This window comes from Anomalospiza imberbis, chromosome Z (genome assembly GCF_031753505.1).
Source record: "Anomalospiza imberbis isolate Cuckoo-Finch-1a 21T00152 chromosome Z, ASM3175350v1, whole genome shotgun sequence".
Lineage (NCBI taxonomy): Eukaryota > Metazoa > Chordata > Aves > Passeriformes > Viduidae > Anomalospiza > Anomalospiza imberbis.
This window is the reverse complement of record NC_089721.1, coordinates 37,710,198-37,732,517: the sequence shown is the minus strand read 5'-3', so window position 1 is coordinate 37,732,517 and position 22,320 is coordinate 37,710,198. Positions and strand designations below refer to the sequence as shown.

General features: G+C 44.0%; 2 protein-coding genes across 6 annotated transcripts in view; both read right to left on the bottom strand.

Annotated features, from left to right (window-relative positions):
• LOC137465071 (sushi, nidogen and EGF-like domain-containing protein 1) overlaps positions 1-22,320 on the bottom strand; it is a 218,137-nt gene that overhangs the window by 192,245 nt on the left and 3,572 nt on the right. The window contains exons 1-7 of one of the 3 annotated variants that reach the window (XM_068176789.1): positions 21,886-22,051; positions 21,119-21,184; positions 20,993-21,028; positions 19,546-19,721; positions 19,259-19,396; positions 18,646-18,824; positions 18,104-18,242 (exon numbers count right to left, since the gene is read on the bottom strand). In XM_068176789.1, coding sequence (XP_068032890.1) covers positions 18,705-18,824; positions 19,259-19,396; positions 19,546-19,721; positions 20,993-21,028; positions 21,119-21,155 — 507 coding nt within the window. In that variant the 5' untranslated portion in view covers positions 21,156-21,184; positions 21,886-22,051 and the 3' untranslated portion in view covers positions 18,104-18,242; positions 18,646-18,704. Of the gene's footprint in view, positions 1-18,103; positions 18,243-18,350; positions 18,825-19,258; positions 19,397-19,545; positions 19,828-20,569; positions 20,701-20,992; positions 21,029-21,118; positions 21,185-21,885; positions 22,052-22,320 lie in introns of those variants that run through there. The other 2 variants (XM_068176787.1, XM_068176788.1) reach the window with 2 other exon arrangements.
• Positions 3,790-16,727, bottom strand: LOC137465068 (IgGFc-binding protein-like). Of its 3 annotated transcripts, none has more exons than XM_068176780.1 (14): positions 16,482-16,727; positions 15,247-15,313; positions 13,073-14,326; positions 12,062-12,378; positions 11,252-11,582; positions 10,211-10,674; positions 8,662-9,223; positions 7,880-8,472; positions 7,083-7,656; positions 5,901-6,100; positions 5,103-5,483; positions 4,572-4,858; positions 4,395-4,448; positions 3,790-4,108 (listed from the first exon to the last, which is right to left on the bottom strand). In XM_068176780.1, exons 2-13 carry the CDS (start codon positions 15,305-15,307, stop codon positions 4,421-4,423), a joined length of 5,052 nt encoding a protein of 1,683 aa, XP_068032881.1. In that variant the 5' UTR covers positions 15,308-15,313; positions 16,482-16,727; the 3' UTR covers positions 3,790-4,108; positions 4,395-4,420. The 3 variants fall into 3 exon arrangements, with proteins under 3 accessions (XP_068032881.1, XP_068032882.1, XP_068032880.1); XM_068176781.1 differs by having other exon boundaries at positions 4,395-4,427; positions 16,482-16,724; XM_068176779.1 differs by lacking the exon at positions 4,395-4,448 and having other exon boundaries at positions 16,482-16,724.

The following is a 22,320-nucleotide window of genomic DNA, read 5'->3' as shown; positions in this document are numbered from 1 at the left end:
CCAGTCTCTGAGACCGGAGCTAGGTTTACTCCTGGGCCCTTTCAATTCCAAAGGGGAAGTTGTCTTCTTAGTTTAAATAAAAAATACTCTATTGAGGGGAAAATAAATGGTCTGTGGTTCAGAAGTAACCTTCATATGTTTTGCTTGTGGAAATACTCTAAAAGTAGAGCACATATCTTGTGCCTTGGCACAGGGGTATGAGCTGCAGGTACCCCACTTCTGTTGGGACTCTGCCTTCCCCGGCACAAGGAGGGTGTGTGGAACCATCAAATAAAAAAGATTATTGAAAAATTGAGACCCTAGCCAAGAACTGTGGATCCTAGAGCAAAACACAGGCCTGTGACTCATTGGTAGTCCAAAAATCAGGGTAGAACGTGTGTCTGCCCCATCTTTGGAAGTGTCCAAGTCCAGGCTGGACAGGGCTTGGAGCAACCTGGGAGAGTGGAATGTGTCCCTGCCCATTGCAGGGGTGGGACTGGATGGGCTTTAAGATTTCTTCCAACCCAAACCATTCCATGACTCCCTGATTCTATGTGCCATCTCCTGCATGTTCCCATCGCTGTCGCCACCAGCCCCTGGCTGACAGATCTGAGGATAGATCTGCTGACAAATACAGGGAGAGAAGATAATACTGATTTGCAGCAACCAATTATATTTTTTTTTCTCAAAATTAAGTTCATCTGACAAGTAGGTAGACAAAATTTTTATGACATTATAGGTTGTATGTGAAAAGAAAGTGAGATTCACATCTTTCGCTTTATATTTCTGTGCTTTATTATCAAAGTCGTACTTCCACTTTCCCACAAGGTTTTAAGGTAGCAATTTTAATTTACTGAAAGTTTGAATGAATTGGCTGCAACTAAGGAGTAAATTAAATTGTGGCCTTGCAGCCAAAGCTAGTGCATGATCTTAAAAAAAAAAAAAAAAAAAAAGAATTAAAATCTCAGCACTTGCTGGCAAAATAAAGTACATGAAAACAACAAAACAAAGGGAGACTTGTTTATTTGTTTGTTTTAATTGGAGCCGTTTCCTCAGACTGCTGATTTTGAGGCAGAAACTAACTGCATTTTGTCTTTGATGTAGAAACAATTGGCTGTACTTTTGAGTTAGAGAGCTTTTTCTCCTGGAAAACTGCTGCATGATATTTGGCTTGAACAGGTGGCAAAACACCACATGGAATGTGCATGTTCGGCCTGGTCTTATTTAAAGAGAATCTTCTCTTTTTTCAATTTTTAAATAAAGATTTCAGTTTATTCTCCTAATGCTTTTAAAGCAACAGCTTTTATTCTCCACGAGACTTAGGCATCTTTTGTGACTATGTTATAAAAATACTTGAAAAAGAATTAATTATCAAATAAGGATGATTTAAGAGCTAATGTCAACCCCTGTGTGTCAGTGAAGTTTTTGTCCATTAAAGAAAAGTTAAATGCATTTGTCTCCGAGGAAAAGACAAAATACTGATCAACCTTTGATTTATTGCAATTGATCTTTAACAACACAACAACCAAAAAGGGTTTCTGAGACATCCTCCACACTTTAGGTGTTCCAGGGCTTAAAACAGACCATAAATAGGTAATTGAAAATCCTTTAATAGTTGAAAAAAAATTAAGAAAAAAAAAACAACAAAAACAAACAAACAAATAAACAAAAGACCACTAGCATATTTCCAAAATAAAAATTCCTGTCACATATGTTGATCATGGTGAAGATGACAAGAACTCTCATTGCAAAATGCGACTATGTTCATTCTTGATTCAGAAGGCAATTAAAAAAACCTTTTTAAGTTGTTATATCATACAAAAATCAAATAAAACCCCACAACTGCCATGATAATGGTTGAATATTGATTGAATGCGGGAACATTTGATTAACATAATATTTGAAATGTGCCACCTGAGTTTTGTCTCCTGGTGCTCCCAGGGCTTCCAGTGCCCAGAAGAACTGCTGGCACCTCACCTTAACCTCCTCCCCCACCCTGGGGAACCTCAAAACCCCCCACACACCTGGAGCACACCAACACCCGGTTCCATATCCCTCTCCCAGCCCCTCCTGTCACCAAGACCTTCTCCCACTCTGAGTCACACCAAAAGAATTCAAAGCCCTCCCACCACACTGAGGCACCCCACTCCCCCAGACAAGCCCCAGTCCCATGACACCCTCTTTGAAAGTTACCTGCATACCAACTTTTCCCACAAAATGCATCCACTACCCAAAAAAAGCCAGATTTTGAGGGGGGAAAATGGCAAAAAAAAAAAAAAAAAAAAAAAAAAGGTTAAAAACCTTTGTGTTTATTTTTGGAGCTCTTATTTCAGAAGAATTCCAAGGGCTTTTTGCTGTCTCCAAGTTGCTGTGAAAATACCTGGGAATTCTGCCAGGGCCTCCCATATTTCTGGGAATTTTGTATCCCACTGCCAAGGTTTTGTTGTTATTTTTGAGGCGAGAATTCAGAGATCGGGGGACTTCCCAAGGCAGGGTGGGAGACACTGGGTATCCTTCTCCCATGGAGGTAAATGAGAAAGGATTGGGAGTCCCCACCCCACAGTCTGGGTGGTCAAGAATCCAAATGGGAATGGGGCAGAAACAGGAAAAAAAGATGGGGAGGGAGAGAGGGGCAATTCAGCATGGAGGGGGGAGACTGGGGAGGGAGGGGCTCAGTGTGGAGCACAGTGCCCCAAACACTGGGGTCACAACGCTCTGAAATTTGGGGTTACAACATCTCAGATTTGGGGGTCATATTGCCGCATGATTTTTGGTCTCATTGTCCCAGACTTTGGGGTCATATTGCCTCCCATTTTGGGGTCAAAACATCCCAAAACTGGGAGACAAAATGCACCACACTTAGGGGTCATAATATCCTACACTTTGCAGTTAAGTTGCCCCTCATGTGGGGGTTACAGTGCCCCATATTTATGGGTAACATCATCCCCCATTTGTTGTCACATCCTCCCACATTTTGGGGTCACATTGCCCCACTCTTTGGGGTTGCAATGGCCCTCACTTGGAGGTCATAATGCCACACTCTTAAAGGCTACCGTGTCTCACACTTTTGGGGCAAAATACCACATATTTTGGGGTCAGAATGCCCCATAATTCAGGGTAACAGTACCCTATGCTTGGGTTAACGTGTCCAACATTTAGGGGTTGCAGTGCCACACCCTCTTGGGTCACATTGTTCCACAATCTGCTGTCAAGACACCTCACACTTGGCAGGTCACATTGTGCCACATTTTGAGGCCACAATTCCCTTCATTTTGGGGTAGAAACACTTCACACTTGGGGATCACATTGCCCCACACTTACGTGTCAGCATTTTACTCTTTAGAGTCACAATGATCCACGTATAGGCATCACTTTGTCCCGGACTTGTAGGTCATGGTACCCTGCATTTTGGACATACTACATGATTTAGGGTCAAATTGCCCCTATGAAAATTTGGGGTCATAGTGTCTCACTCTTTGAAGTCACATTGCACCACACTTTGGGGTCAAAACATACCACACTTAGGGGTCACACAGCCCCACAATTTGCAGTCAAAACACTCCATGCTTGGGGTTGTGATGTGCCACACTTAGAGGCCATAGTGCTACAAATTTAGGGGTCACAGTGTCCTGGACTTTGAGGTCAGAATGCCATATACTTTGGAGCTGCAATGCCCCATGTAAGGATCCCAGTGCCCCACACTTGCGGGTCATGTTGACCCACATTTAGGGGTAAAATATTGCTACACATTGAGATGATGACTCCCCCAGTTTTGCAACTCAACAAACAGACCTCAAATTCACACCCCAAAAAAGACAATAGAAGCATTTATTGACTGTTGTATCAAAACCAGCCCTTGGCAATATCATTTTTACATGGGAAGAAACACTGGGATTTGGATCTTTTTGACCTGAATTTGATGTATTTCTAGGTTCCAGGGCGTGGATGAGACACCAGGGCATTAGAATCCACACAGATTTAATCCAATTGAGAAAAATCCAGGAAAATGCCATGGATTTGAGGCAAAATCCAGAATTTTCCCAAATTTGGGGGAATTTGAAGTGGATCCAGCTATGGTATGGGATAGATAGGAGCATCAACTTCCTGACGGGTCTGGCGGGAGATGTGGCTAGAAGAGAAAGAAATACATCATTTGGGGCATTTGGGTCCATTTTGGCAAAAATAGGGAAGTATTATGCAAAATGGATTATTAATATGCAAATAATGGGTCTTTTTATGCAAAAGAGGGTCAGCATTATGCGTAATGGCCTGATTTGGGGAAAAGTGGCTAATTCTGGGGGGAAAAGGGTATTTACTATGCAAAATGGCTTGTTGGGAAAAAAACCTCAGTTTTGGGCAAAAAAATGCCCCTTATAATGCAAGGTGGCTCATTTTTTGGCAAAGCAGTTGCTTACCCGGATTGTTCCCACAGGATCCTGCCTCAGTCGCTGCGGATGAAACCAAAGAAACTGGAAAAGTCCTTCCAGGATCTACCCAGCCCCTCCCACACTGATGTTACTGCCAAATTTCTGAGTGGGAAAACATAATTTTCTTGGAGTTTGGGGTAAATAAATTACTGAGGAATTACTCACCATCCAGCAAAATCTCGGGATTTCCACATGTCCACCACTTCTCCAACACTCTGGGCATCTTGTCCATCTGGAAGCTTCAGGTCATCTCTGGGGTTTCCATTGAAATTCCCACAGGGGGCACAGAGACGGGAGGCCAGGCCTGAGGTCACGGTGATGGTTGCCTCCCCATCCTGGGTGATGGTGATGGACATCCCAGAGCGGTGGGTGATGGTGACATTCTCAGGGGTTGATGCCACAAAGATGGAGTCAGAAATGGTGGTGGGGGGCCAGGTGAAGAGGCCATTGACCTGGGAAAATTACAGAAAATTATGAAAAACATGATAGAAAACCAGTTTGTTCTTTGGCAAAGGGCTCTAGCTTGGCTAGAACCAAAATCACTCTTCTCTTTTTCCAAAAATGGCTAATTATTGGGCAAAATCGCTCCACATCAGACAAAGTAACTCACTAGCAGGCAAAATCTAGAGAGGTTTTTGCCAAAATCTCTCTAGACTGACCCAAACCACCCAAGACTCCCTCACCTGCTCCACTCACCCACACCTCCATGTTGCCGTTAACACTGACAACGCCTTCACGGACAAAGATGATGGCAGCCGTGGCTGCAGGGACGTTCATGTCACGACAGTCGCTGACCTCCATCACCACCTTGAACCAATCCGGTGCCTCCTCATCGCAGAGGGCTGAAACCTTGTAGGTGCCACTGGCCAACAGGGGCCCGGTGACACCATCGAAGGTGGTTATGGTGGCTCCAGGCATGACCTGGCAGTGGCCTTCCCTCCTGGCACACACCTGTGCTCCATCACGGGTGATGCACACCTGGTCCTGAGGGCACTGTGTGTCCCGGCACACCAGTCCCCGTGATGGCTGACAATGACATTCCTTGGAGCAGTTGTTGAAGGTGACAGTCTCACCTGCCTGGAACAGGAAATCTCACAGGTTAAGGACAATCTCCCAAATTTTGGGGGAATTTCCTGAATTCCAAAGGGGGAAATCATAGAGAGTGAGAAATTCAGGTGGACTTGGGGCACACTGGGCAGCTCAGTCAGTTAACAGTAACTTTTTCCCTGCTAATCAGAAATATTTTGTGTTATTTGTCTTTTTTTTTCCCATTAATTGTTCCTTTTGTCTCATTAATTAATTTTTTCTGTGTGCTCCCTTGCCAACTGTCCTTTTTCTTCCCCAACAATTGTCCTTTTTGCTGTTAATTGTCCTTTTTTTACCCCAAACCCTCTGGAATTTTCTAGATGGAGCAGCTCAGTGCCCAACCTGATTCCCAGAAAACCAACCCTACCACTCCCCGGCCTCAGGTGTCACCTGTCCTTGTCACCTGACCTTGAGGTAGCGTCCTCTGTGGAGGCAGCCACAGCGCTCAGGTGACACGCAGGTGTCCCCATCGAAGACGAACCCCTCGTCACACTGACACCCCTCAAAGCACCCCCAGCTGCAGTGGGTGGGGCCCACGAGGGCAGCACAGGTGAGGTCACAGGTGCGGGTGCAAAGCTCATAGTGGCTGTTTGGAGGGCAGGACAGGGCTGGAGAAAAAGGGAAAAAAAAACACCATTGCTGGGACAATTCCAAATTGTGCAGGGTTTTGGTCAAAATGTGAAGGTTTTCAGAATAAAAGTTGTTTGTTGTTTTTTTTTTTAATTTGACAGAGTCTTTTTCCTAGTTTCACCATTTCCATCAAAACTGGGGTTTTTTCTGACCAAAATTGGTGTGCTTTTTTTTTTTTTTTTTAATTTGAGGGCATCATTCCACAATGGTGTTATTTCTCCATATTGGAGTGTTTTCAGTAAAATATTATTAACTTTACCAAAATGGCCAGTTTCTTCAAAAATTTTGGGTTTTTTCTTCAGGAAATTTGAGCTTTTTTCCAGAATTGCAAGGGTTTTAGCAAAATTGGAAGGTTTTCTGCAAAATGTTTTTTTTCCAAACTGAAGGGTTTTTTTGCAAAATTAGAGGAAAGAAGTTCAAAACTATAGGGAATTTTTCAAAATTAGTTAACTTTTAAAATGGTGAGCATTTTTTTCAGATTTTGAGGCCTCTCTCACAATTGAAAGTTTTTAATCAAATTTGAGAGAGAACTTCAAAATTTTAAAAGAAATTTTCCATGAAGGGAGAATGTTTTTTTAAAACAGAAGGGAATGTTTCTAAAATCTCAGCAAAGTCTTTCAAAGATAGAAGGCTTTTTTGAAATTTGATTTTTTTTTTTCACTTTTTAAGGTATTTTTTTAATATTGGACAATATTTTCTAAAACTTAAAGGAATTCTTGCAAAATGTGAAGATCTCTTTGAAATGCAGGGGAGCTTGTTCAAAATTTGAGGCAACATTTTCCAAAATGAGGAAAAGTTTCCGCAGCTGGGGGAAATCTTTTCCAAAACTATTTTTCCAAAACTTGAGGGATTTTTTTCCCCAAAATTTTAGTGGTTTTTTTTTTTTTTTTTTTTTCCCAGGAGAAAATGTAGCTTTTGTGGAAAAAAGGACCTGAAGTGGCAAAATTCTTCCTGACTTACGGCAGAACTCCTTTGTCCTCCACGCTCTGACCGTAGCACCAGCAGCTTGGCAAGCAGTGGCGTATGCCTGCAGTGCGTGGCACAAGGCGGTGTGGTCCCCGCTGGCAGCACAGACGTCATGGACACAGTGAGTGAAATACTCCATGGGGCTTACACGTGCGTGGCACCCCTGGAATGGCCCTTCTGCATCACGGATGATCCCACAGGATCCATTCCTGCCGTACATCGCCTCTTTGGCGACATCGCACCTGCTGCACGGACCACCATCGCAGCCATCACTGCATGCTCTGTCCTTCTCTGGAACCTTCCAGGAGGTAACAAATTCCTGGGTGCTTTCCGCCAGTGCCCCACTGGGCAGCCGGAAGTCATCACTGGGGTCCCCATCATAGTCACCGCCCAAGCCGCAGAGCCGGCCACGGTAGATATCTGGGACAGTGATGAGGAGGAAGGTGTCTGTGTTGTAGAGGATGCGGATTCCTGCAGCAGTGTGAAGGATGATGTTATTTCCCTCTTGGCCAATGCGGAGGTTCTTGTCCTCTGTCACCAGTGGGAGGGTGTAGCGCTCCAAGTCCATCTGGAATGGAGATAGAGTGATATGTGTGACACATTAAAATAGAGTCACTAGACCCCATTCCACAGAGATAGTGTGGCTGTGGAGGGAAACACCCATCCTCCTTATAATCATGGCATCACCATGGGAATCACTGGATCCTCTCCTCAATTGACATTGTACCCATGGATGGACTCCACCACCCTCTTCATTATCACCACATCACTGTGGAGATCTCCCGACTTACCGTCACCTCCCACCTCCGTCCCTGCTCCATGGTGATGGTGTAACCATGGATGGATACCACCACCCTCTTCATCAGCACTGGGTGACCGTGACTGCCTGCCTCATGCTCCACCAACACTGTGAAGTTGACCAACCGTTGTGCTGGCTCACAGACCCGCGCCAGGATGTAGGTGCAGGATCCAGGGATATTGAAGGTGCGTCCATCAAAAGTGACATAGTGGGGGTCTCCTGACACAACCAAACGGCCATAACCAGTGGGGTGACATCCCAACACGCCATCTTCCACCCGGCACTCCTCATGGGCACCACAAAATGCTTCCTGGCAAGTCACTGTGCCATCAGCACCGCAGTGGCAGCGTTCCCGGCATGAAGGGTAAAACTCGGTATCCTTCTGGTAGTAGCGACCAAGGTACTCACAGCCACACTCAGAATGGGGGACACAGTTGGAGCCACTGAGGACATAACCGGTGTCGCAGAAACAACCCTCGGAGCAAGGAGATGCAGGACAGGAGGTGGGGACGGAGGGAGTTTGGCAGGTGGCCTGGCAGGGGCTCCCACAGAGCTCATAGTGGGAGTGAGGGGGGCAGGAAAGAGCTGAGGGAAAAAAAAGAACGAAATAAGACGTGAGAGGAATATCCGAAGGGAAGGGGAGTCCTTCAAGGAAGGAAGGAAGGAAGAAAGGAGGGAGGGAGGGAGGAGGGAGGGAGGGAGGGAAGAAGGGAGGGAGGAAGGGATAGGGAGGGAAGGGAGGGTCCCATTTTCCCTCATCCCACCCACACTCACCACAGAACTCCTCTGTCCTCCATGTCTCCACAACCACCCCATGACTCTGGCATGCGGTGACATAGGCAGAGACACCCTGACACACAGTGTCGCGGTGTCCCTTGTAGTGACAGGCATCGAAAGCACAGTCCTGCAGGAATGGCTCTGGGTTGATGACACGGTGACACTCCTGAAAGGGTCCCCCTGCTCGGGCGATCACCCCACAGTACCTGTCCCCACGGTATGGCTGCACCTTCACCGCATCACACACCGGGCACTCTGCGCCACAACCAGCTGAGCACCCGGGGACATCCCCCACTTTCCAGCTGTCACCTAGCTGGGTCTCATGGGAGGCACGGTGGCCAGCGGGGGTGACAAAGTCATCATCAGGGTCACCATTGGCGTTGCCACAGAGGCCACAGACGGCACCAGAGTAGGTGGTGGGGAGGATGACACGGGCGTAGCTGTACCAGTCAAAGGTGACAGTGACACCGAAGTCGGTGGTGACAAAGCCATGAACGCCGCGGTAGAACACGGAAAAGTGGGGGTGGGTGAAGGGAAGGGACACAAAGGCACCATCCACCTGCAGGAAGGGGAGTGAGATAAAGAGTGAAGACATGAGATAAGAGGTTTGAAATCATAATTTGATAGTTTTATTTTATTTTGGTTTTGTATTTTTATTTATATTATAATTTTATTTTAATGTATCTTATATTTTTAATTCTATTCTTTCTTTTTACATTTATTTCTTCTCATTGATTTTTTACTGGCTTTCATTTTTTATCTTTATGCTTTTTATTCTTACTTACTTTTTTTTCCTTGTATTTGAATTATTTTAATATTTTAATTCTGTTTTAATGTATTATATAGTTAATGTAATTTGAGGTAAAAATTGGGAGAAAATAGGAATTTGGTAGAAAAACAGGGAATTTGCAACAAAAAGTTGGATTTAGAGGGGAAAGGAAGATTTGTTGGAAAAAAGGGGAAAGAATGAGAGACAAAATGGAATTTCAGGGATTTGGGGGAACTATGAGGATTGAGGACATAGGATTTCTTTAGGGGAAAGAGGTGATTTTGGGGGAAAAAGTAGTATTTGAGAGATAAAGGGGGGATTTGAGTGAAAGGAAGGGTACTTGATCAGAAAAAGTGGAGAATTTGCAGACAAAGAGGCATTTTAGGGGAGAAAATTAAACTTTTTGGTGGAAAAGGGATTTTGCAGGAAAAAAAGAACAAATTTGAGGGCAAGTTAGGAAATTTTTGGGGGAAAAGGCAAATTGAGGGAAAATGAAGAGCAATTTGGGGGGAAAGGAGGGAGTCCAAAGGTGAAAAGGGATACTTGGTGAAAAAAACGTATTTGGGGAGGTAAAAGAAATTTGAGGGATGAGAGGGGGATTTGGGTGAAAAAAATGGAGAATCTGGGAGAAAATGGAGACTTGAGAATTTGTCCTTAAAAAAGGGTACTTTAGGGGGAAAAAAGAAGACTTTGGGGCAAAAAGGTAGTTAGAATGGAAAACAAGGGGAATATGAGGTAATTTTGGGGATGAAAGGGATTCCTTGAGAGGTTGCCCACCTTGACCTTGCGTGGGTGCTCCTGGCTCATGCTTATGACACTCCCATAGACCTCCAGGTTGACAGTCTTGGTGAAGGACACGGCACGGCTGCCACGGTGGTTGTTTTCCACGGTAACATTGAAGGGGACCAGGGTAGCCTTGGGGGTGCAGAGGGCAGCAAACTGGTAGATGCAGGAGCCTTGGAAGTCAAACCTCACCCCGTCAAAGGTGGTGTAGTGAGGGTCACCTGTCCCGATGCAGGTGTAGTGCTTGTTGGGTGTACACCTGGTGATGCCATTAACCATGACACACTTCTCATGGGATCTACATCCCCCCGGCTTACAAGTCACTGTCCCTGAACTCTCACACCGGCACCACTTCTGGCAGCTGCCATCTTCCCAAAATTCCTCGTGGAGCTTGTAGGAGCGATTGTTGTGGAAACAAGCAGAGATGGTGGTGCTGGGGTTGGCGGTTGCCTTGATGTCTACAAAGGATTTAAGAGCCTGTGAGACATCATACAGGGATGGTCCTCAGGAAAGCCCCAGTGGAATTCCATGTGTTGTGGGCACCTGAAGTCAAATCAGGAGGGCTTAGGAGTATTTTAGAGAGAACCAACCAATGAAAGCCTTCCCTGTAATGGCGGTGTTGGTTACATTGACACCTAAACCAAACTAGAATTCAAGATACACCCTACAAAGACAACCCTCAGAAAAAATCTTAGCAAAATTCCCTGGTTTTTCGGCAGCTGGAGTGAGATCAGGTAGATTTTGGGGTCATTCCTTCCCCACTGGTTTTGTTCATGCCTACAAGGGTTGTAGAGTCAATGAGACACCAAGCAGGTTTGGCCTTCAGGAAAATGCTGGTATAATTCCATGTGTTATGGACATCTGGGGTCAGACTAGGTGGGTAAATGGATTTCGGGATGTTTTGGGGTGAAAAGACACATTGTTGATTTGTTGATGTCTACAACCATTGCTCTAGGCTAATACCCACAGCTGAGTTCTCACATGGATCCTCTTCTCCCTTCCCCATGATTTTCACAGATCCCCACATGAACTCACCACACCCCTCCATGCCCTGTGCAGTCTCCTGATCTCCACAATCTTCCTGGCATGAGGGATGTCTCCAGCTTTCTGCCCAATCCTCACCACCTTCACCAGGAATACCATTGGGAACCATGGCTTCATCATCTGTATCCTCATTGAAGTTGCCACAGAGGCCACAGCTGGCCCCAAAATAGCTGCTGGGCACTGCCACCATGATAACCTGGTCTTCATCATAGGTCACCTGCAGCCCAAAATCCGTCTGGAGGATGGTACGACCCTCATTTTGGAAAATCTGGACTTTTCCTTCTTTCAGGGTGGCTGGAAGGTTGGTGGGTTTGTTGTTAACCTTGCAGGGCAGGAAGATGAGGAGGAGGGTTAAACCTCTGCAGGAGGTTCCCAACCCCACAAAAAGCACATACGTATAAACAAAGGGAGAATTTACTTTATGAGTAATCAATTTTCATTATAAATCAGAAGTTTTGCCCTACTTCATGGAGATTCACACCAAGAAAAGCTCGAGCTCCAAATCAGAACCATTTTCTACATCTTCTGAGCTAATTATGTTTGTATAGAGACCAGTACTGGGGAAAAAACACATTCCACCTGGAAAATTGTTTTGGAATGGAAAAAATTCCCCAAATTCTACAGGTGTGGCAGTTCTACTTATTTTTTAAGTTGAACATCAATATTTCAATTATTTATCCTCTTACACTTTTTTTAATGTTTTTCCTTGTTTTTTGAAGGTCAAGCTCACCCAAATATTTTAATCCACTTGGAACAAATGGTTTTATCGAAATGATGGATCTGACACCTGGGGAAACTCACCTGGACAGCCTTGTCCTCACCAGCATGGATGGAGACATTGTAGGCGTAGACATAGACATTGGCCAATGGCTTCTCAGAATGATCCCGGCTCCGCTCCTCCTCCACAATGAAGGGCTCCAGGGTGGGGTCAGCCCCGCAGTATTTGGCCAGGGTGTACCTGCAGCCACCACGGGGGGACACGGAGGCCCCATCAAAGGTATGGTACTGCAGGGATGGGGAGCCTGTGCAGGTGCCCAGGTAGTCGTGGCGGCAGGTGGGCGCACCCTTGTCCAGGTGACAGCTCTCTTTAGGGTGGCACTGCACCTGCCGGCAGGGGTCTGTGGGTTTATTAGTGACAGAGGATTAAATTCTGTTAATTGATTATATTCTTGATATGTCTAAATGTATATTTATTTACATATTTTGCATGGTTTTATATCTGATTTATAATTACATGTAAGTGTTTATATATTATTTATAAATATCTTTAGAGTATCTCTATGTTTGTTTAGATATGGATTATTTATCCACATAATACTTAAGTATTTCTGTCATACAGAATAATTAAAAATATAATAAATGTATATGACTCTAAGAAATGTATAAATATAAATTTGTCACAGATATGTTATCTCATATATATATTGTATTTCTTTCTAGACTTAGATATTTATTATTTATTATATGTTTCCATTTATAGTTAGGGATTTTTATGTAGTATTTATGTATTTCTTCATTGATCCTTATTCATTTATTTAGTATACTACATTTTGGTTTTTTACTATTATTCCTTTATATTTGTGTATTAGTATTTTTTTAAAATATTGCCATTATAATATTATATAATATCATGTAATGTTATATATTATTATAATACAATAATATTATTGTGTAATGCTATTATTTTTATTTAATAGATGTTTGTCATTTGCAATATTACCTATAATTAAATATAATTAAATATAAATATCTGTTATTGATATCTATATAATTCTATATAATTTATTAATATAAAAGTTCACCTCCACTCACCACTGTCGCAAGCCCCCTCTGCTCCATAGCGCTTCCCCTGTCCCATCCCGACGTTCCACACCCCAAATGCCGCTGTCTCATGCTGCACACGATGGATTCCAAATCTGCTTCCCAAATTTATCCCGACCCATGAATATTCTGTCCCAGGAATCAGCTGCCATGCTACACTCCCTAATGGCCTCTGGTTCAGCAGTATTCCAGAAGTTTCTGCTGTCTTGGCCACCAGGAGGATGCGGTTGTCGTATCCCTCCAGTGCAACGACGCTGTAGGAGTTGCAGTAGCCGGTTATGTCTGGGACACTGACAAAAAAGGGCTCAAAGGTTACTGCACCACTGTTCTCGCCACTGCCCAACAGAAAAACCTGGACACCAGCTTCCGAAGTGAGGAACAAGCCTTGCGGGGATTGGGTGCCATAGAGCAGTGAATGGTTGGGTTGTATCTCTCGCGTGGTCTTGGTGACTTCACCATGACCTGTGACACGTGTTGGTTGGGCAGCAGTGACGTAGATGAGGTTGGATTGTCCCTGGAAAGGCACTGGTGGCACAAGGAAGGATTTTCCCCACTGTGTGATAGGGTGTAGCTGTTCCACCACATGATCGCAGCGGCTCAACCTGCCCACACAGGTGTGACCACTGAAGACAGCCACTGGTCTCTGTGCCACCACTCGTGTTCCAGAAAGATCAGCCGCACTCTGGATCTGTGCTGCTTGGAACGGCTCCAGTGGGATGGTAAGGGTTGAGCCACGTCGATGAAGCCGTCCACGGAAGGTGATGTCAGCGTTGAGGTGAATGTTGACTGTGGTGGGTTGATCCCAAGCAGCTACCACAAACTGGGTATTGCGGGTGGGGCCGGGGTTGGGGGTGACCACGTGGTATTCCGTCCCCCACCTATGGACTGGAATAATGACAGCGGAGTCAGCTGCTGTGGGTTTGTCATTGACCATCACTGCGGTGACGGCGGCAGTGGTCTTCACCACCACAGCGTTTTCAAAAATTTGGCTTCCCACCATCTCGGCTTGGGGTGGGATCTTCACCAGGACTGGTTGGTTGGCAGCTGCCTGCACTGTCATCCGTAATCCGGGTCTCTTCATGGAGATGGTGGCAGTGGTGGATGGGGAGAGGCCAGTGAGGAGGAGGAGGCGGAAGTCACTGCGAAGGGTGCGCTGGTCACCATTCTGCAGGAAGGCCACCAGGAACTCATCACCCAGGTGAGGTGGTGAAATCTCAGACATGATGCTGGGGGTATGGAGGAGAGCTGGGGGGAGGAAGAAAAGGGGTGGGTAACCTGATAGATTATTGATTTAATGGATTATTAATTTGATGGATTACTGTTTTGATGGAGATTTGATTGGTTAGATGGATAATTGGTTTGATGGACAGTTGATTTCAAGGATCACTGATTGCTGGATTATTGATTTGCTGGACTACTGATTTCATAACTGGATCAATTTGGTAGATTACTGATTAATGGATTATTAATTTAATGGGTTAATGATTAGATAAATTATTGGCTTGATGGACTTTCAATCTGATAGACCTTTGATTTCATTTGCTAGATCATTGATCTGATGAAACATTGATTTAATAGATTATTGATTCAATAGATTATTGAGCCAATTGGCTTTTGACTTTTATTGGGCAGACTGTTGATTTGATGAAGTGTTAATTTCATGGGTCATTGGTTTTTATTTGACAGTTTATTGAGTTTATGGACTATGGATTTGATGGGATATTATTTTGGAGAAAAAAATTAAATTAAATTTGACCTGACAGATTATAGCCTTAATGGATTACAAATTTGATGGACTTGGTTGATATTGTTAACTATTAATTTGTTAGATCACTGATTTGATAGAGTGGTAATTTGATCATTGATTTGATTAATTTTTCATAGATTCATTCTCCAGTTAGGAGAGTAAACTCCAGTTGGAAGAGTAAACTCTGAAAAAATATTTAATGAATTAGGTTAATCTGTTGTATCATCATTCACAGGAACAAATAGTTTGAAAAATCACGAATTGGGATGAAATCCCAATTAATTCCCTGGGAAAAAGAGGGAATTTTTGGCCTGGGGAATCCTTTTTCTGGGTTGGATAACCCTTATTTTGAGGCAATTCATTATTTCAGGGGTATTTTATAGCTTTTGGAGCATCTCTCCAACCTGTTTCAACTTACCCCAGAACATAACAATCCAGAACCATCTCAGCACATCTGCTTTTCCCAAGCTACCATCCATGATGCTCTGGGTGCAAAAGGTGAAAAAACAGTCAAATTCTCATATTTTTTTAAATTTTGAAATTCACTAGAATTTTCCCAAAATTCACTATTTCTTGACATAAAACTCACACAAATCCCCAAAATCTGTGTGTTTCAGCCAAAAACTCATCCCAAAAAACAGTGTGGTACAGAATTTGTCCTCAAAATCTGTTCTCATTCAAGCTATCTTCAAATTCACTACTTAAATTGCATTTATTTTAAAAATGCGAATTTTATTGCACTTGGTGCAAAAATTGGCTTTTGGGGGGGTATTTCCACTTGTCTTCCCCCACCATTCCAGGTACCTTTGAATCTCCTTCCCCTATTTTTTTCTTTCCTGTTTTGCTAGCCTTTCCTTTTTCCTCTTCCTATTTTTGTAATTTTCTTTTTTCCTTATTTTCCCCATTCATTTTTTGCTTAATTTTTCCATTTTCTCCTCTTTTGTCCAAATCATATTTTTCCATCCAAATCCCCTTTTGGTTTTTCCATTTCTTCATATTTTTTTCCCTTTTCTAGTCTCTCCCCCCTTTTACTCCTTTCCTCCTCTTTTTTAATTTTCTTACCCTTTTATCCTTTCCTCCCCTTCTCCTTTTTTTCCCTCCACTTCCTTCATTTTTCTTTTCTTCTCCCTTCCCTGTTTCATTTTCCTACCCCCTTTTCTCTTGCCTCACTCTTTTCCCTTTTATTCCCCATTTCCCATATTTTCCCTACTTTCCTGCCTTTTCTCCCTGGTTTTCCTTTCCTCTCCATTTTTTCTTATTCTCCCTTTTTCCCCTTTTCCCTGTATCCCATTCTTGCCCCCTTTTTTTTTTTTTTTCTTTTCCTCTCTTCTTTCCCCAGTTTCCCTTTCCTCCCTCTTTTTCATTTCCTCCTTCTTTTTCCCTTTTCTTCTCTCTTCTTCCTTTCCTTCCTTTTCCCCCTCTCTTGTTCCCTTCCAAACCCCAATAATTTTCTTCTCCGCATCCCTTCATAAATCTTCCGATCCCAGTGCTCCCAGGACCAGACCCAGGGCTTGGGTAGTAGGGTAAGGGTGGGGGGGTGTAGAGGTGGGGAAAGGGGAGAACTTAAGGAGTCTTCAGATGTATTTTCCCACTTTAGGGAAAATTTTTCCTGGCAAAAAATCAATCAGTTATTAGATCTATATTTGCCCTTACCTGCCTTTGGCCCTATTTGGTCCCCAGCTTAGCTCCGTATCCCCAAAGAGCTCCGTTTTATCCCCAAATCTGTGAAGAAAACACAATCCCAGGACAGCAGATCTGGCTCCTCCCTCAATTATTTTTTAATTTTGGCAGAAAAGGGGGAAAGAAAATTACTAATCCAGGCACTCCCAGGGGACCACCCCACCCAATGACATGAGATAATTTTTGGCCAGAAAAGGTGAAACCAGAGAGAAAAACAGGGTTTTTTTTTTTGTTAAAACTGATGTCAAAAATTGGCATTACCAGATATTGAGGCTTTTTTGCCCCATGTGGTTTGAATTATTACACAATGACAAGGAGGTGATGGAGCAAAAAGAGTATATTTTTTGAGAAACAGAGGGTGTGATTTGGGAAAAAAAAAGAGGGAAAAGGGAAAAAGGGGAAGGGGAGGGAGGGAGGGAGGGATGGATTTAAAATAAATGCATTTTGTGGGTTGAGGAATTGATGGGATCACTAGGCCCAGGCCCATGGCATGAGGTGCACCAAGGGGAAGTGCCAGGTCCTGCCCTTGGGTCACAACAACCTCTGTAGTTCCAGGTTGGGGCACAGTGGTTGGGAAGCTGCTAGTTATAAAAGGCCCTAGGGGTGTTCATGACAGCAGCAAAACCTGAGCCAGATGCTCCAGGTGGCCAAGAAGGCCAATGGCCCCTGGGTCTTCCCAGCCATGGTGTGGCAGCAGGAGCAGAGCAGTGACTGCCCACTGTGCTGGGCACTGCAGAGCCCACACCTCAAATCCTGGGGGCAGTTTTGGGTCCCTCATGGCAAAAAAGACATTGAGGGACTGGAGGATGTCTAGAAAAGGGAACAGAGCTGGGGAAGGGTCTGGAGAACCAGGAGCAGCTGAGGGAACTTAGGGTAGCTTAGCCTGAGGAAAAGGATGATTAGGGGTGACTTTACCACTTTCTAGAATTACCTGGAAGAGAGGTTGTTGCCACGTGGGAGTCAATCTTTTCTCCCAGGCAACCAGCAGCAGGACAAAAGGAAATGCTCTCAATGGAAATGCTGGACATCAGAAGGAATTTCTTCACAGAAAGAGTGATTGGGCTTTGGAACGTCTGCTCAGGAAAGTGGTGTAATCACCATCCCTGGAGTGTTCAAGAAACATCTGGTACATGGCACTCAGTGCTGTGGTGTGGTCTGCTTGACATGGGGTGTTCAGTCAAAGGCTGGATTTGAGGATCTTGGAGCTTTCTTACAGCCTTGTGGTTCTGTGAGTAGGAATCAAGGATGGGGAGGGGTTCTTCTTCTTCTTTCTTACAGAATCTTGTTGTTCTGTGAGTAGGAATCAAGGGTGGGGAGGGGTAAAGTTGTGTCTTGTATGTTTTTTGTGTCCTGTGATGTCCAAGTGTGTTGTAGGTGCAGCATTTTGGGTGTGTGTGCCAGGCTGTCTGTTGTGGGTTTTGTCTCCTGTGCACATGGCTGCCACGTGACTTCATATTGCTCAAGACCCCAGAAATTAAAAATTGGATGAATTCTGTCACATTTCACCCTAAAACCCCTCAGATCCCCAGCAACTGTGGGAACAGTGAGGGTGATGGTGACTTAAGTGTGACGACATCACCATGGGTACCATGAAAATGACATGGACACTGCAATGTCTTAGCTGCAATTTTATTGCATTGCTAGAAGTTGACATGATCTTGACCTTCACATTGACTTCATTGGTGATAACAGTGGCACTGGTGATGTCCCTCTGCCCCACTCTCTTCAATTCACCTAGAGAAGATGTCAACAGCCCAAGAAGAAGAGCCACTTTTCACCCAAATCTCCAATACCTCCCCAAAAAATCCCAGTATTCCCCCCAGAAATCTTTATTTTCCTCACAAATTATCCCATAAAATGCCCACCTTTCCCCAACAAACTTTCAATTGTTCCCCAAATGCCCAATTTTCTCCATTAACTAATGTCCCTAAATTCTCAATATTCCAACCAAGATTCCTACAATTCCCCCCAGATTGCTAATTTTTCCCAACAAATCCCATCTCCCTCTAAATTCACAGTGATCTTCCCACAGTCCCAAATTATTGCCCCAAATCACCACTTTTCCCCCCTCATTCCTGAATTTATCCCCCAAATTCCTACTTTTCCTCACAATTCCCAATTTTGTCCTCCAACTTACAACCAGCAGTGGTTGTTCAGCTGGGGAGGATCCACACCTGTCACCTGGAAGTCATCCACTCAAAAGACCCAGCATCCTGGGACCTTGATGTTGGAGGTGGTGGTGATGTTGATGATGGCATCGGTTTGGGATCCAGGAATGTTGTAGAAACTGGTGTCACCACCACTATTGAATCCTGTCTGGGAAATTGCGGGGTGGGGGGGAGGAATCTTGGAGGGCTGACCCCACGCAAAGGGGTAGTGGGCCCCTAAAATGATTTTAGATGTGAACATACTTGGTGTCACCCAGAAATGGACCAATCCATGATCATCACTATCATGATCATCTCCAGAAGAAGGGTGAAAAACCTCCTGTCTTTATCATCATCATCATCACTATCATCTCAAATATTTGGAATGGGCCAACCTCTGACCATCATCATCATCTCCAGAAGATGGGACAGGGCAACTTGACCTCCCCAAAAATGTTGTGGGCCAATCCTGGACCTTCATCATGATCATGATAATCATCATCCCCAGGAAATGGGGTGGGTCAATCCCTGACCTTCATCAGCATCATCCTCAGAAAATAGAGTGGGACAACCTCCCCCTCCTCCTCCACCCTCCCCACCTACATGTGCTGGGGTGCCCCCAAGTCCTGTTTCAGCATCTCCATCACTTGCTGCCCCTGTAGTCCACTGGATGTCCCCGTAGTTGAGGATGATGTAGAACATCTTGGAGTCAGTGGTCAGCACAGCCTGGAAGGTGTTGCTCTATGGAGAAAGGTCACAAAGGTCAAGGATGAGTTGTGAAGGTCATGGATGGGTTCTGGAGGTCAAAGATAGGTCAGTCAACAAGGCCACCAAATGGGTCAACAAGAGCCAATGAGTCATCTTCATGCCCTATGGACCATGGGCCTCACCTTTTCAGAGGTGGAGCCATAATAGGCCAAATGGTCCCAGGTGGCCACTAAGGCCCAGGTGGCGGTGAAGGGGCTTTTGGGGAAGTACTGGGTTATGTGCTGGATGATGTCCTCCAGCAGAGCCAGGTCGGTGGTCTGGCGGTAGAAGATTTCCCCACCCAGCACGTTGTCCACATCTGCCCAGAATGGAGTCACGAAATGGTACCCGTCCACCAGAGAGAAGGGGTTGGGTGTGTATTGTCTGACAGGCTCGTCAAAGGAGATCACCCCATTGTTGTTCACCTGGAGGTGACACCAGGAGCAGATGGGTGCAACACCTTGACTTGGGTTCTGAGGTCCTTAAGATGGACACTACAAGCATGCCAAGAACTACCACCCATAGGGACCACCTATCAACACCCCAAGATCCACCTCCCACAGGACTCCTCCAAGACCCACCAACAATAGGAACCCTCACCCACAGGACACCCCAACACCCAAAGAAGCCCTCAAGATCCATCAACCTCCCAAGATATACCACCCATAGGAAAACCCCAAATCCTAGATTCATAGAACCCTGTAACAGCAACCACCCCCAGGACCCTCCCAAGGCCCACCATCCATAGGACCCTGCAACACCCACCAATCCCCCTGAGACCCTCTCATGAAGGACCCTTACAAAATCCACCACCCATGTGATCCCACAATGCCCACCAACACACCCCAGGATCCACCACGTGGGGGACCACCCAAAATCAACCAACTGCCCCAAGACCCACCAGCCATATGACCATGAAGGACCACACCATAATGCACCATTCTCAGTATCTCCCAAGTCCCTCCAATCCCTCCCAATACCACCAGCCCCTCTCAAGATCCCCCACCCATCTGAAGATGTTTCAGTGTCCAAGGATAAAACCCACTATGAATTCAAGAAGGGTTCATTTCAGGGACACACACATACACGAAAAATTAAGTAGAAATGGAGGGAAAATTTGGAAAAATTGAGGAAATTCTCAAAAATATGGAATTTGGGATGAGCTACAAACACGGTTTGGTAGGTTTTGCCATATAAGGTGAAGGGAACAGAGAGGGCGATCACCTCAGATGTCCCATCGTTGAGTTTGGGGTTGGTTTTATCCCCCTGGTGCAGCCCATAGGGATAGAGCAGGGATCCTGTGGGAAAATCAGGATTCGGGAACTGTCCCAAAATTCCCACCCAATTACATGGATTTTGTGGTGCGACCCACCAAATTTGGGGTTCCCATAGTCTTGGTTACCTAAAAATGGATGTGTCTTCTCCTGGGTTTTCATGGTGAAACTGGGGTGAAAGGGAATGACCCCAGTGGAATTACATGGGGAACACATGGATTTTGGGAGAATAGTGGGAAAATGGTATGATGTGGGTGGGAGAAAGTCTGATTTAGGTGGAAATAATGTTTTTTAGGGCAAAGTCCTCTAAATTCACCTTTTTCAGATGAGGTTTTGGTGTCCACCATGGAACCTGGAGAAGAAATAGGAGGGAAAATCAGTTGATCAAGCATTTTTCCAGCAGGGATGAAAATGACAACACTTTTCAGAAACAAATATTTACCTAAAATCAGGAGGAAGAAAACACCAGAGGGTGACATCCTCGACTCTAAAATAACTGAAATAAAAACTGGAAAACTTTAAAAAAACTACAAATACACCCAAACAAGCAAACCAACAACACTCCCCAAAAGAGATTATGCAGCAAAATGAAGTTACAGAGGCAAAAAAAAATTCACATTAAAACACCAAACACACACTTTGTCCAAGAATTTCATGTGGAGGGTTTTGTGTATGTGTGGTACTTTAACAATTTTTCGAAAGAATTGAAGAATTTGAAAAGTTGGCTTTTTGATTTAATTATAGTACATTTTAAGTAGTAATTTAATTTAATTCAGGAGATTTAAAATTTTGATTTAATTTTAAAATTTTAATTTACAATGATTCAATTTTAATTAAAAAATTTATGTAAGTGAACATTATTTCATATAATTTCAATTTTTAATTCTAAATGCATTGCCTTTTTATTTAATGGAGTTCTTAGATGAATGCTATTTTTATTTATCTTATATTTCTTTGATTTTATTTAATTTTTATTTAATTGAATCTTCAGGTTTTGCTATTTGTGTGAGGAAGTTTTTCTCCTTCTGTGCCCAAATTCATGATTTTTTTGCCTTTTTTCTGAATAAAATGAGGATTACTCACATTTTTTCATGCATTTTTAAGTGATTTAAAGGCACAAATCTTCCTTAAGTGCATGAAAAAACAGGACCTTAGAGACAATATTACATGGAATGACCAAAATCCCACCAGAATAAAAAATTCCCTCACCTGGACTTTGATGAAGTGAAGAACTGCAGCCTGAAAATGAGCTCAAATACCCTCAAATGCTGGCTTTCACTTCCTCTTGTTCCTTTTTCTAGCAAAACAAAAATATACTGAACATGTAATTTGCCAACTGCCCACCCATCCAATCTCTCTGAGCTCTCCCAGTGTTCTTTAGAAAGGGAAATTTAATAATGTATTGGGGATTTTAGGCTCCTCCAGATGTATTTTTTAAAGCACAGTTAAGACTTTTCTTGAATAATTTTGGGGGTTGGGAGACACCTCTGGATCCCTTCTCACACCATGTAAAGTTTTTACCCCTTTCCAAACTTTCAACATTCATCCCCTGATTTAATTTTAAAAAAATAGTCCTTTTAAAAATATTTTTTATTATAGATCCTGTATCTCCTTTTTTTATCATCAGGAAGAAAATAGATTATC